We start from the raw sequence: 15800 nt of genomic DNA on the forward strand, positions 1-15800 counted from the left end.
TCAAACTTTTCCCGATGAATTTTGTTCTTCGTCTACAATCAATTTGTTTTGACTGTACTTCGAGACACTGCAAAATAGGCGATCATATTAAATTTTTCTCTGACATCCTAATTATTAGAGATTTTAACAAATAGTTTCTGTCATTATAATAATAAAGTTTTATTCTAAAACTTATGGAAATTCACATATTTTGTTATTAATAATTTTCATACGAATTTCATAGAAAATGTGTATGCTAATCATGTTTATTACTATTTCCTATATTTATGGCCATGTAATTATTTATATAATATTATAACTATATAATACATATACATCGAATATATATCCGTTTGTGAAAGGTTGTGGAAGTCAAGTTCTCTCTCTCTCTCTCTGTTTTCATGAGAGAAACGCTATGTGCAGAGGTTTTGGATTAATCAAAACCTGGTTAAACGTCTCTGTGCCTTGCTATCGTAGAGATTGAATTGTGTTCCTTTAATAGTACTTGCCTTTGTATAAGACCGCACATCCATAACAGTATCACGCTACGTCGGTTAAATTGTATCAAAATGTAAGGGAGATCACCCACAGGACACAATTGCTCTTTATGTCAATGAATGCGCTAACGTCAATAATAAACATATCATGCCTTTTTACTGTGTTTTATTTGTAAACTGTGATTTTCTTGGTTTTATTTGGGAATGACATTTTATTTTTCTGGTAGTACTTAAATTAAATTCTGAAATCAAATTAAAACAGATTAAAAAATCGTAAGGCCTGCTGGTTCGTTCCGTTGCACAGTTGGCAGAGCGTCAACCACGGTATGCTAGCGGCACTGGTTCGAATCCAGCCGGATCGAAAGAATTTTTCTTAGTTAAACTAGTGGAGTAATTTTACAAAAAAAAAAGTTTAATATCATGATAGTAAAACCTTGTGATATTCAAATAAACTTAATATTCAAATTAAAACAGTTCGGCTGTTTGTTCATCTCGTAACAAAATCAAGTAATGGTGGAAGAGTTATAAATATTCTTCTTAGTATGTAATTAAATCTGTTGTAAACTACTTTCTCTACAGGCAACACGAAGTTAGCTTTACCAGATTAAGTTATGTTTGTAGGGAACCATCCACCTAAGTAAATTTTAACTCAAGTTGGAGAATTCGATTTGCCCAGGAATCTACATCTACTTCAGTAGACGTTACCTGTTAAGAAGTTCCTTAAATACTTACTTATTACTTGCTTCGTAAAACTTTTGGTAATTTCACGCGTTTATGTTGTGTTGTTTATGTTCTTCATATTTACACTTACTAATCTCATTAGAATTACAAAATCTGCTAACATTCGTCAAATAATAACATTTTTGTCAAAAAAAAGGACGAAATTCGTGGAATCTATTTGCCAAATTTTATTGAAATCGCTTAACGGAGAGCGTCTGAAATTCCAATAAACCAGTTTCATCACCTAATGGGCCACTCTTAGAGCTGGAATATTTTCTTCAAATTTGAATAGAACTAATTAGTAGCAGAATAGCTCTTAGTGTAAGAGTTCGTCCAGGGTAGTACTGCCACCTTACCTATTTCTGCCGCCAAGCAGTAATGTCAGCATTACTGTGTTCCGATTTTGTAGGGTAAGGGTGCTGGTGAAATTACACTACTTATGTCTCATGGTGAAGGGCGCGCGGCCTCAGATCTTTGCGATTTGAAACTCTGAGCGACACTGCAACTGTCATGGACAGGCGTTGTAGCTTACCATCAGGCGCAAGACTTGTTCATCCCGTCACTTTATTCTACAAGAAAAAAAAACAGAATTGCTACTGAGGTACCCCCTTTCCAACAGAAAGAATCATCTAAATAGGTTCATACATGCTGGAGTCGAATTGAGAACCGCCTCTTTTTTTGAAGTTGGTTAATAACAAACAAACTCAGATGACATGACTATGAATATGGATGATCCTCACCAAGATACATGAAAGGTCACTGAACCCGTATTTGTTTTTTTTTTATTTTAGGGTCGTATTCTAGAACCCTACTCAATGCTCAAGGCAGGACTTGAGTATGAATCAAAGCACTAGAAATCACACTCAAGTCCTTGCCATTAGGGTCGTATTTCCAGTGCTTGAAATCATACTCAAGTCTGCTCAAATCCTGACTTGAGCATTGAGTAGAGTTCTAGAATACGACCCTGAATATCCTTTCTAGCTAAACAACAAAAATAAATTAAAAAGATTTTGTTCTATTTATCGTCGATGTATAATAATAGCATTTTTCATTTCAGATACAAAGAGCTACGAGCAATGAAGATGCGAGTTACCTAGTACGACGGGAGGATGGGGACTACACACCTGACACTGACACTGCTCTGTGTCATCCTCTTCACTTGCACGCACGCCAAGATAGGTACGTTAACGCATCCTGCTATTCATTCGTTACGGTTTTATATTTTATATAATGTATACGGTGCTAACAAATTAGTATCTGTGGATAATAATTTTGGCGTAGTCTATTTACATTAGAAAGATCAATTTAAAATGCAAATAAAAACCTACATATCGATCGAAGGAATTTTTTCTAAGCGTTCGATCTTTGTATTAATAATTATAACAAACTAGTGGAGTAAATTCACAAAAAATAATTGAATCTCATGGTGGTGAAATATCCTGACATTCAACAAAACACTTAAAAACTACATAGTTTTTGATTTTCACATTGTACTTTCCTTTAAATAAAACGAATTTATAATTCTGTCTGACTTAATAATATCGACTTACAAGGACCATAGACTAATATTGTAATAATACTCACTAGTATTGCAGGAAATTAAAATCTTTTACAATAACGGTCACGAACACAGTATTAAATTAAAAGTAAAAAACACAATAGATACGACTTCGTTGGAGCAACGATTTTCACTGTGGATTAAATGTGGTTCAAATCCCGATAAGACTAATTTGAGAAATCAACTTTTCTAAATTGATTTTAGTCGGGGTGTTCCGGGAGGTCCGCGGAGTGAGTGAGTTCCCTTGCTCTGATATTCACAGTCCAATATTATTATTACAGTCAACAATAAGATTTGCAAACTGAAACACATACAAATTAATATGTAAACGAACTAACTAGCCTTTAGTAGCGGTAAAGCGAGTTCGTACAGGGAAGTACAGCCACTTTACCTTTTCTTATTTCTGCCTTCAAGCAATAATGTGAGCATTACTACGTTTCGGTAGAGGGTAGTAGACCATTGTAGCGTAAACATTAGCTCCGCACTATTTTAATCTAATAAATTGAAAGTCACAGAGTTTTGATCTAGTTATTCGGTGGTTATTGTGGATAAGTGGTAAATAACGTGTGATAGTGTCTGTGACAGGTTTTTCACGGTATAAACGGGAGTTTTGGACAGTGGGAAAAACATTGTGTGATAAAAGTGTAAACATTGACTAATCTGTGAAAATTGAGCTACAAACAGAAACTATTGACAGTGATTAATAACACAAAACTTATAAAAATAAACATTACTACCTAGGAGATCAGTGCATAATTTCAAATTATAACAAATAACAAACCGTTCTTGTTGTGAGGGCAAGAGTGACTCACTGTTCAACCTATTGTTCACTAATGACCGATACGTCAAGATTCACAAAACGCGCCCGTTTATTTTGAAGTGCCCAGAAATACCTCATAATACATATGAAGAGATAGATGGGTTGAAATGTATTATTTCAAAGCTACAAACTAAATTAGAGGCCGCAGATAACGATATACTTAACCTGTTATCGGAGAATTACAAATATAAAGAAAAATTAAGTAAGTATGAGGAAAAACTATGTGTTTTAAAACAGATTTGTAAACGCACACCTGCAAACGAATCTAATTCAGCATCTGGAAAAGGAAGGAAAGATATTAAAACAACAAGATTGGATTTTTCACTGCTAGAAGAATAAAAAAATCAAACAATTATTCTAATCACGAGAGAAAAGCGAAGAAAGGAAGCAAACAATTATCAGTCTAATGAGTCAAATAAACAATGCAGCAGCCATAAGAACAATATTCTGATCCTGTCATCTAATACCAGAAATAAACTATTACCAATTATAGATAATGAATTTGAAAACGATTACAATTATTGCCACCACGTCGCGCCTAATGTAGATGTATTTCATATGCTAGAAGGAATCGAAACCATAGCACATGACTTGACGGAAAAAGACTATTGCGTTGTTTTGATAGGGGAAGCAGATTTTATGGCGTACAATAACTATAAAGAATTGATTTTGTTTCTGAGAAGTAAACTACAAAAAATACAACATATTAATATAGTGATATGTTACCCTACTTATAGGTATGGGTGGCATACCTACCTCTTTAACAGCAGAGTAGAATGTTTTATTACACTGTTGGAAAAAGACGTTCGGACATAGTTCGGAATAGACACTTGAGATATGAGATTTTTATGGTTGGGGGATACATAAATAGAACAGGAATGAAAATTGTAATAAATAATCTAAGAAAACTCATTCGTGAAATAAATAACTACAAATCCAAAGACACAACAGAATTAATAAACATTGATGAAAAATACGAGACAATATCAGAACGTTACTATAGATAATATTAATAATACATATGGACGTTAAAACACGTTGAAACTAACTATACAGGAATTAAATGACAATGATAAAAAAATAAATGTTATTTGTTTTAGTGAAACTTTTATCAAATCAGGTCATGAGCAAAATTTAAAAATAAGAAATTTCAGATTGGGAGCTTTATATGGTAAACCAGAAGAGAGAAGAGGTAGGACATGCATTTTAATCAGGGACAACATTGCACATTCTAATCTGAAATTGGATGAAACATATGGTATATACAGAGACTTCGAATGTTGTGGTGTAGATCTAACTGACAACAATCTATACATATCGAGTTCTTAGGTTTTCGCGATTGTTACACATAGGAAATGAAACTATTTTTCCGGATTTAAATCGCGTATATTTGTTTTTTCAAACAAACCGACGTTTCGGGCCCTTTACAGGTCCCATGGTCACGGTTGACTGAGGTGGTACAGTCTTCAACCAGTTATGTCTAATATTAATGCAAACCACCCTATTTTTTCGCTATAGTTACAATAGTTATTAATTAAATACCTTATTTTTAATTTTACAACGAAAACATTCCAATTTACGCTACATTAAGTTTTACAAATAATTTTATTGAATAAATTTTTATTAAGTTTAATTTATTATTAATTATTAATAGAAATTAGAATAAACTAAAACATATTAATTAGTACTGCAGTCTTATGTCTGTTTGGGATTTTTCATTAGAGGAAATACTGGATCCCAAACTGGTGGTATGGAGAAACCATCTTCCCTGTTGAAATTTGGATATTTTTTAATTTCAATGGCCTCTCGCTGCATCCTGGGCAGATAACGGACTTCTTTTGCATGACGTTTCGTCAATATTGCGTTCATATAAACAGCGCAGACCGAATCTTACTCGAGATGAATATAATGCGCTGAAGACCTTCCGCGAAGATCCTGAAGTAGTCATCCTCCGTGCAGATAAAGGTAACGCGACTGTGGTCATGAATACGTCAGATTATAACAGCAAAATAACTGATTAATATCGGATGAAAGCACGTATAAAAAGGTGAAGAAAGACCCTACCACCAAGATATTAAAAACAACAACTAACTTAATATCTAAGCACTCCGATACGCTGAAACTTGATGTAAGTGCGTTTGTGCCCTGCGCCGTGAAACCACCAAAACTGTATGGGTTACCAAAAATACATAAGGCTGACACTCCACTCCGTCCCATAGTTAGCCAGATTGACACACCAACCTACAAACTGGCTCAACAAATGGCAAAGATACTGTCACCATTGAGAGGGAACACTTCCACACATGTGAAGGATTCATACCATTTCATCAGTGGAATCAAAGATCTACGGTTAACTGATGATGACACCATGGTCAGTTTTGATGTTCAGTCGCTGTTTACCAACCTACAAGTAAAAGACTGCATTGAAATTGTACGTAGGAAGCTAAGGGAACATAATATGTCCATTGAATATGCAGAATTATTAGAACACTGCCTAACATCAGGCTATCTATTGTGGAATAATGAATTCTACCTACAAATTGACGGTATAGCGATGGGCTCCCCGGTATCTCCCGTTGTTGCCGATATTTTCATGGAAGACTTCGAGGAGTGAGTTTTACCCATGGCCCCAGCTAGGCCGAAGATTTTCAAACGGTACGTTGATGATACTTTCATAATATTACCTAAAGATAGCATACCTTCTTTCTTGGACCATCTTAATTCTTTTAGTGCTAAGATCCAATTTACTATGGAACAAGAGAATTGTGGTACTTTAGCTTTCTTAGATGTTTTAATTAAAAGAAATCCTAATAACACCTTAGGCCATACTGTATTTCGAAAGAAAACCCATATAGATAGGTACCTCAATGGTAATTCCCATCACCATCCTAGCCAGTTAGCTACCGTGGGCAAATCTTTGTTTCAGAGAGCATATGGTGTCTGCGACAGTAATCATCTGGCGGGGGAACTTCAGCATATAAAGCAAGTCCTACATGCGAATAAGTTGAGGATTCCACGCCAATGCCGCAAACCCCGTGTGAAACCACCAACAGTCGAGCGAAGACCTGCCATCTTACCTTACGTGAGAGGTGTTACAGACAAGATCGGAAGAGTCCTCAGGCGCGCATCTATCAAGACCTATTTCAAGCCCCTGAGGAAGATTTCTCAGTTCCTGAGACCCGTGAAATGTAACATCCTCTTATAGGATGCAGGAGTTTACAAGCTTGACTGTGAGTGCGGTCTCTCTTATATTGGACAAACAAAGCGAAGTATTTGTACCCGCGTCAAAGAACATATGTATAGCTGATGTCAAAGACCGTCGCGTAAACAAGTCTGCAGTCTGCGAGCATGTCATGGATAAACCTACACATTCAATGAAGTTTGACAAAACCCAGGTCCTTGCAAAAGAAGTCCGTTATCTGCCCAGGATGCTGCGAGAGGCCATTGAAATTAAAAAACATCCTAATTTCAACAGGGAAGATGGTTTCTCCATACCACTAGTATGGGATCCAGTATTTCCTCTAATGAAAAATCCCAAACAGACATAAGACTGCAGTACTAATTAATATGTTTTAGTTTATTCTAATTTCTATTAATAATTAATAATAAATTAAACTTAATATAAATTCATTCAATAAAATAATTTGTAAAACTTAATGTAGCGTAAATTGGAATGTTTTCTTTGTGAAATTAAAAATAAGGTATTTAATTAATAACTATTGTAACTATAGTGAAAAAATAGGGTGGTTTGCATTAATATTAGACATAACTGGTTGAAGACTGTACCACCTCAGTCAACCGTGACCATGGGACCTGTAAAGGGCCCGAAACGTCGGTTTGTTTGAAAAAACAAATATACGCGATTTAAATCCGGAAAAATAGTTTCATTTCCAATCTATACATAATTTGTATTTATCGTACCAGCAGTCGGCAATCGAACATTGAAGTATTTTTTCCCAACTAGAGATGTTGTTAGCGGATTTGACCCGAAAAACTAAGAAGCGAATTGTAATGGCAGGTGATCTGAATATCGATACTATGACAGTTAATAAAAATTCTAAACGTCTCAAGGAACTTTGCCTAAATTTTAACATGTCGTTACACATAGTAATCCCAACACGAAAAAATAAAACTTGTATCGATCATATTATGAGCAACATTCCCAAAGCCTCAGCATGGGTTGAACACTTCGATATCTCAGATCATGATACTGGGCAATTTATTAAGTTCCCACTGCTTACAAAAACTATAAAAAAAAACCAGTGGTTTGAAGAAAAAAGAGACTTTAGTCAATGTAATTTAAATAAACTCTTAAACTGTATTTCAGCCCTATCACTCTCAAATGTATTAGAAAAGAAAACTCTAATGATGCCTTTGCTGAATTACATGAATACCTCGTATTATTTTATAAATTGTGTTTCCCAAAAATTATCGCTAAATTAACCTAAAAATCGAATAAGACAAGATGGATTACGAAAGGACTAAAGAAGGCATGTGTTGTAAAAAGAGTACTAGATTTTTGGTTCCATAAATCATCAAGACACCGAAAACAACATAGAAACACCTATAAATAATACAAAAAAATATTAAAACGTTGCATACTTGAGTCACAAAGAATTGGTAATAAAAAAACTTCTAAAACAATCGAAGAACAAATGTAGATCTTCTTGTAATATTATAAAGACCCAAACATCATATGACACTCCTGAACTTGGCATTGATGAAATAGATCAAAATGGACAAACGTTCTCACATCCCAAAGATATAGCAGAAGCTTTTAACGATTTCTTTATAAACTTACAAACGATACACCTCAATTTATAAATGAAACTGTGACTGATAACACTAGCTCTGCAAACATGTTTTTATACCCCACAGATTCTCTGGAAGTATATAATGTCATTAACTCATTGAAGAATACTTGCTCGGTGGGTTATGATGAATTACCAACAAACTTATTAAAGCAAACTGCTAAATATATCTCCACAGCACTGAGTCACATAATTACCTTGTCATTTAGCCAAAGTATATTTCCAGCAAGATTAAAATATTCTACAGTAAAACCATTATTTAAAAAAGGTAACAGAAGGAATATGACCAACTATAGACCAGTTACACTTGTCCCAATACTATCTAAAGTCGTGGAGAAGGTAATGCTTGAAAGGCTCAATAGTTTTCTCACTAAATATAATGTAATAACAGAGACACAAAATGGATTCTTAAAAAATAAATCTATAACTCTAGCCAATTTTAAATTACAAAAATCTGTGATGAAAAGTATCGACAAAAATATCCATGTAGCAGCCCTATTCTTTGTTATGAGTAAGGCTTTTGACTGTGTTCATCATAAACGACTACTAAATAAATTACATAGCTAAGGCGAACGATTTAGAAAACAGATTTCAATGTACAGAAATTACTAAACTCCAGAATAATCGAAAGATTAAATGCTGGTCAGAGTTTAAGAGAATTAACTCTGGAGTTCCTCAAGGGAGTATACTTGGCCCCATTCTATCTTTATTATTTATAAATGATTTACCAATTATAACATAGCATGAAATGATACTTTTCGCTGATGACATAACAATTTTAGTTAAAAATGATAAAATGTTAGATTTTGAAGAAGAAATAAATAGAGTAATAGAAAGGACGGCAATATGAGTGATGAGTGATAACAATCTAAAAATCAACGTAGAAAAAACCAAAGTTATGCAATTTATGTCGCAAAGAAGAAATCCACTGCAATTAAAAATAGAACATAGAGGTACAAGAATAGAAGAAGTTGAGTGTATGAAATTCTTAGGCCTTACACTGGATAGACTCTATCACTGGAAAGCTCACGTGGAGTCTATAAGCGCCAGATTAAATAGATTTGTATATGCACTACGGCGACTAACAGAGGTGGCAACAGTTGAAGTGGCATTGAGTGCTTACCATGGATATGTAGCTTCAATCCTACAATATAGTTAGCTGTTGTGGGGAAACTGTACCACTATAGACAATGTATTAGGGGTTAAAGTATGAAATTGCCGTTTTATTGCAATAGGTTCTTTGAATTTTCATAGAATCTTCATGGTTTGAGGTTTTCGAATGAAACTTTTTTCAAATGGTTTCTGTGATTTTTTTTTTAATTTGAAACATTTGAATATCGACTTTCAATTGTTTTTGTTATTCAATTTAGACAAGAAAGATGGATACTGCGAAAACTCGAGTGATTTTTGAATACGAGTTCCGACGCGGAACTAACGCGGCAGAAACAGCCCGCAATATCAATGCTGCGTTTGGAGAGGGGTCTACTAATGAACGCACCGTGCGATTTTGGTTTAAACGCTTTCGTGTTGGAAATTTCGACTTAAAGAACGAGCCACGAGGAAGACCGCCCACACAGGTGAATAACGATGAATTAAGAGAGATAGTGGAAGCCGATCCTAGTCAAACTACCCAGGAATTAGCGGCATGGTTTAACGTTACCTTACCCACAATATTGACTCACTTGCGTCAAATCAATAAAATAAAAAAATACGAAAAATGGGTGCCTCATGATTTGACTGATCTGCAGAAAGAAACGCGTGTTGAAACTTGTGTTGCCTTGTTGAACCGGTACAGAAATGAAGGAATATTGGATCGAATTGTAACATGTGATGAAAAGTGGATTCTTTATGATAACCGGAAAAGAAAAATGCAATGGCTGACCCCAGGTCAAATGCCACAACAGTGTCCTAAAGCAAAACTTACCAATAAAAAGGTAATGGTAACTGTTTGGTGGTCTCAGCATGGTGTTATTCACTATAGTTTTCTCCGATCTGGTCAAGCAATAACGGCAGATGTCTATTGTGCCGAACTCCGAACCATGTTGACAAATCTAGCAGTAAAACAGCCCCGACTCATGAATCGATCTTCACCATTATTGCTCCACGACAACGCGAGACCTCACACAGCACGAGAAACCATTTTGACCCTTCAGGAACTGCAGTTAGAAACCATTCGTCATCCTCCGTATTCACCAGACCTTGCTCCAACGGACTACCATTTTTTTCGTGATTTGGACAATTATCTACGTGACAAGAAGTTTTCTTCCCAGGAGGCAGTACAAAATGCTTTCACACAGTTTGCGCAGTCTAGATCGTCGGAGTTCTATCGCAAAGGCATTAATAACCTTCCCATTAGATGGCAGCAATGTATAGATAATAATGGCAACTATTTTGATTAAATAAATTTGTTAAAAATTTAAAAAATAAACAATTTAGATTTTCAGTACAAATCGGCAATTTCATACTTTAACCCCTATTATTTAAAATTCAAAAAAATGTATAAGGTCAATATGTAAAGCTAACTATAGAGAATCATGCAGACCTCTATTCAAAAAGTTGAATATCCTCCCACTCCCACGCATTTACATAAAGCAGATAGCTGACATTTGTAAAACAGTACCCTGACTTTTTTAAAACGTAGAAACAGTTAAACATAAGGAAACATCAACTTCGACATCAATTTGATAATACGTTGCGGGCACCATATTGCCGATTATCAAGCATTTAAAATAGCCCATACTTTATGGCCATAGAAATGTTTAACTCGCTACCTAGTGACCCAAGAGAATTGCCACTAAATGCATTTAGACGTGAAATAAATATAATGCTAGTTAAAGGTTGCTACTACTCCGTAATTGAGCTTCTGGAATGCAAAAATAACTCGCAAATCAAATAAACCGATTGACATCTGTACAACTGACATATATATCATCTATTCTGTACTATGCAATGTTGAATGTAATATAATAATAATAGTAAAATCTAATGATAATTTAATATTGACATCTTATTATATGATAATTATAACTTCAATATGATAATATAATAATAGATTTCAATGTAATACTCTGAACTAATTGACTTCAACAATTTGTAATAGTTTACTTAAGAATATTTGTCCGCCATTGTTGGTAGATTTTTTGTGATACTTAGTACTATTATTTCAACATTAAATTGTTACACCAAAAAATCACACAAATAAACAAATTTCGTCTCTTCTCGTCTCGTTCAAGAAATGCTATCATTCAATAAATTTTTAGTAAATTACTTCCCTTGACCAATACTTGCATCCACTTCATTTATAGCCTTTGAAAATTTGATCACGTTTCCGCATATCACAAAGAGTGAAAATGGCTCACGATTCGCCAGTAATACGATTTGAGAACGCTCTCCGCACTTTACTCTATCACTAATGATCCATTGACTTTCCTAAACCATTTTCAGTCTTAGTTTTACTTTCAAATTCCTATGTACCTATGCTTTTTTCGATTAGGTTTACATACTGATCTAATACAAAGTGTCAAATATTCGAGTCGTTAATCCAATTTTAGTGTACATTTTTGTGGTTACCTTTGACATTGTAATCTAGTGCTCGTTTTACGTAAATCTTCGGAATTACAGTCACGTCTAAATCTTCATGAATTTCGAATGTGGTCATGTGCGCAGAAAGCTTCGCACTGGCTGAATACCTTTCTTGTTTTGTATTATCAGCTGGCATAATATATTCAGGAATGATTCTTTTTTTATAAATCGCAAAAGAAATCAAAGAAACAACACTCTCTGAAAAATATAATACATTTTGGAAAAGCTTTCGGCTGTATTGGTAACGCCAAAGCTCCATCAACCATAGTGATTGCTGTTCTTTTCAATATTTCTGTCTAGGAAAAGGTAAAGGTTGAAAACCATACAACCAAGATTACATTTTTGAACTTAAAAACTTGCGTTGGTAGATTTTTCACTGATACTGGCGATGATCGTCATAAACTTAGAGCTTTAGGGATGCGTCGGCAGCCTTGGGGATGCGTCGGCAGCCTTGGGGATGCGACGGCAACCTCGGAGATGTGTCTCGGTGCCTCGGAAGTTCGAGTGCGACTATGCGGGTATGCAGGGTGAGGGAAGACATGCACGGCAAGACTTATTTGAAGAGAGACCATACACGAACACGATGTGTCGACGGAATGTTTCGGCGCACGCGTAGGCATGCTTAAGGATGTCGCTTCGCACTTAGATACCGTGGCATAATTGCCATCAGTGTGCTCTTGCGTGTATAGACATGCCGAAGAACCCCCTTCCGAGCCATCCCGTCAGTGGATGCCGGGCCTAACCATAATGTAGCAGACCACTACACGAGTTACCTGGTCTCATACTAGGGAATTCTTTGTACAATAAGTACCAGAGTAACGAAATTTAGATCAGGGCACTGACTAGAACTCATTTTTTTTATTCATACACATGATTCATAGTCTTAAATAATTTATTTGTGATAACACGGGTTGTAAAGATTTTAATATCGAAATAAATATATAGTTTCACTGTGTCCGGTCAAATATTAGGCTTACTGAAGACATACATATTGAAGGTATATTATACATTTACTCACATGGATTTCAAGACTAAACTAGGTGTAATGTGTTTTTTTAATAATATAGCAACATCTAGATCCTAATCAATTAAAATAAATAATAATATGTTGCAACACAATCCCTCATCTAGCGCCCACTGTGTTAATAGCTGGGCCATGTAAAATATTGTGCTAGAGTTACGTCAAACCAAATACCTACCGGTTGATCGATTTGGAACTGCGCTATCTTACAAATACTGAGTTAGTGACCCTTTTGTCACTTCAGCTGGCACCTCACAAAGTATACTTGTGTTTCAATTTTTTTGTTTGCGATTCTGTTTTATAAATGTTTTTCCTCCTACATTTTAATTTTTGTGATCGATAAATTTTTTTTGTGATAGTCAAATAAGTGTATTTTTGTTTCTTGTTTTTCTTTATAATACACACGAGCTTATAAAATAATACAATAGTTATGTACGTACATACTTATACTATGAACATAACCTGAAATCGCAAAACTAAATCACAATTTGTCGAAAAGAGGCGCAATAGACTGAATGTAGAAGGAGTCACGATTGACATAATTTTATGTGTTCGATCACGAACTGAGGATTATGACTATTAGATACTAATGCGCTAATATTTAGGTATTTCTTCGGAAACTGACTATGCCAAGGTTGTTTTGTTACTGTTTCTTTAATAATCTCGATTCCTTTCTATCCTGACATACTAAAAAATAACGAACATTAATATTAAATCTTCTGGAAAACATAAAGTTGCGCGTTTCCAAATCGCTGTCAGAAGAGCATAATGATTAAAAACTCATCAAGTCGATCATTTCTTTTTTTTATATTATCCGATGAAGCGTAAAAGATTGATCGAGGCCGTGACCTCAGAGGTTAAAGGCACACCCGCCCAATTATTTGTATAACCGGGACGGAAAATAAATGCAATTCCCCAGAACAAATTTTGTTATTGTATTTGTTTATTTACATATAATTTTGTTGTTCACACATTCACAATAAACCCCTTCAAAAGAAAATTCATTTACTGTGTACTTGTGAGAAACAAATGTAACTTAAAAATCTACAGTGTTTCTCAACTCGTATTGCATTCAACTTTGTAAGTACTTAGTAGGTAATTTCTCTGGCTATGTTAAGAAATTAGTAATTCGTATGTTGAACACGTATACTTATTCGAAAGTATATAAAGTGCAATTGAATTAAGAATATAAAATTATACACGAAATTGCATAACGGTAATTAGAAACTATTCTAGTTCTAAATTATTATTCGCCTTTCACAAACGAATCTGTTTCGTTGCTATGTTAGCGAGGGTTTTATTGTAATTAACACTGTATATAGTAAGTATAGTATAGAACAAACTCGTTTTTGTTATTTATTCTTCTATCGCTACAAGAGACAGTGAAAAATTTTGCTGCAGTGTTCTTATTGTTTTTTTTTTTGTTTTTAATGAAAGGATCTGTGAAACAATGGGCGAGATTGGCTTAGAGCCGGCCGTGCTGGATCGTGTGGCGCGGGTAAGGACAAACTTAATAAATTTCATAAACGAATGCTTAGTTCTATGTGCCGAGGTCCTTTTGATCTTTGGCGCGTTAAGGGTTATTCTACGTTAGAGAAACTGGAGCAATCGAAATGCTTTTACCAATAGATGGGTATATGTTATAAAAACATCCTGCTTTTACAGGGTAGTCATTTGCTTTCTTCTATGTATTGCTTTTGTGGTAATAAATTCAAATGATATATATAAATTTCGATTATGAAGAGAAGAAATATAATAAAATTTCGAATTCAAAAGAAGAATGTCGATTTTCAACCTTTTGCCTTTTACCACTTAACTAAGCGACATGGATATTTTATTTCATTTTAACCAGAACTGATATTATCATCAACTGGTTTCTCATCCGGTGCCCACTTGACGTTGAGTTTTGGAACAGCGTGTATTTATTTATTCAAATTAATCCTTCAGGTAATATGAGGGTCATGTTAGATTATATAGAAACAAAATCATCTTGTTTGATCTTTTATTTAGTGTTTCATTATTTTAATATTAATACTTTAACAAAAAATGACATAACATATCGATTGACACGCTTACTAGCAAACTTTAATATGAAAAAGGAAATACAAGAAATCACAAGACCGTGTAGTGGTACCTGCAACAATATAGCACACAACATGCGGATGTAAAAGCAAAGTAATTGAAGTTAGTGTTTCAAATCACTCTGGACAATCAGTGGAATGCCCAGTAAAAACAACGTGTACTCTGAAACATTGGTATTTAAAAAAATAGATTACAACAAGGAATATATGGATAAGTTTAAAGAGTGTGTACAACAAATAAATTGGTTACAGCTAGAAGGAATATCAAATCCAAAAACGGCATTCTCGGTATTCTTCAAACTGTTTATGTTGTTGTATTTTATGTTTTCCGATAGTTAAAATCACTTTATTATCACTTACAAAGAAACCTAACTGGATGTCACGCTGAATAAGAAGATGTAGCAGAAAGAAACGACAAATATTTTGGATACATAGATTATCACGTTACACAGAACATAAAGAGGAACTGAAAGGATACACAAAAAGGTTGAAACGTATTGTTCAGTTGACTAAAAAAGCTCAAAATATTTTTTTTATCGAAAGCTCAATAAACAAATCTAAGGCAACATGGCAAGTAATAAACGTCCTAACGCTGAAATACCTAAAATAAATGGTAACAGAATATTTTACAAAAATAAATATCTAACATATCCAATACAAATTGCCAATGCATTTAATAACTACTATATAGACCAAGCACAAGAAACAAATCTGAGGAATAATTCAGCTGC

At 34.4% G+C, this 15800-nt stretch overlaps 1 protein-coding gene across 1 annotated transcript in view; it reads left to right on the forward strand.

Annotated features, from left to right (window-relative positions):
* Positions 1–2266: 2266 nt before the first annotated feature.
* LOC113231841 (acid sphingomyelinase-like phosphodiesterase 3a) overlaps positions 2267–15800 on the forward strand; it is an 87170-nt gene continuing 73636 nt past the window's right edge. Inside the window, exon 1 of the mRNA XM_026466376.1 lies at positions 2267–2375. Within this exon, the coding sequence (XP_026322161.1) occupies positions 2306–2375 (70 nt within the window). The 5' untranslated portion in view covers positions 2267–2305. The remainder of the gene's footprint in view (positions 2376–15800) is intronic.

This window comes from Hyposmocoma kahamanoa, unplaced genomic scaffold, assembly GCF_003589595.1.
Source record: "Hyposmocoma kahamanoa isolate Upper Pololo Valley unplaced genomic scaffold, ASM358959v1 66, whole genome shotgun sequence".
Lineage (NCBI taxonomy): Eukaryota > Metazoa > Arthropoda > Insecta > Lepidoptera > Cosmopterigidae > Hyposmocoma > Hyposmocoma kahamanoa.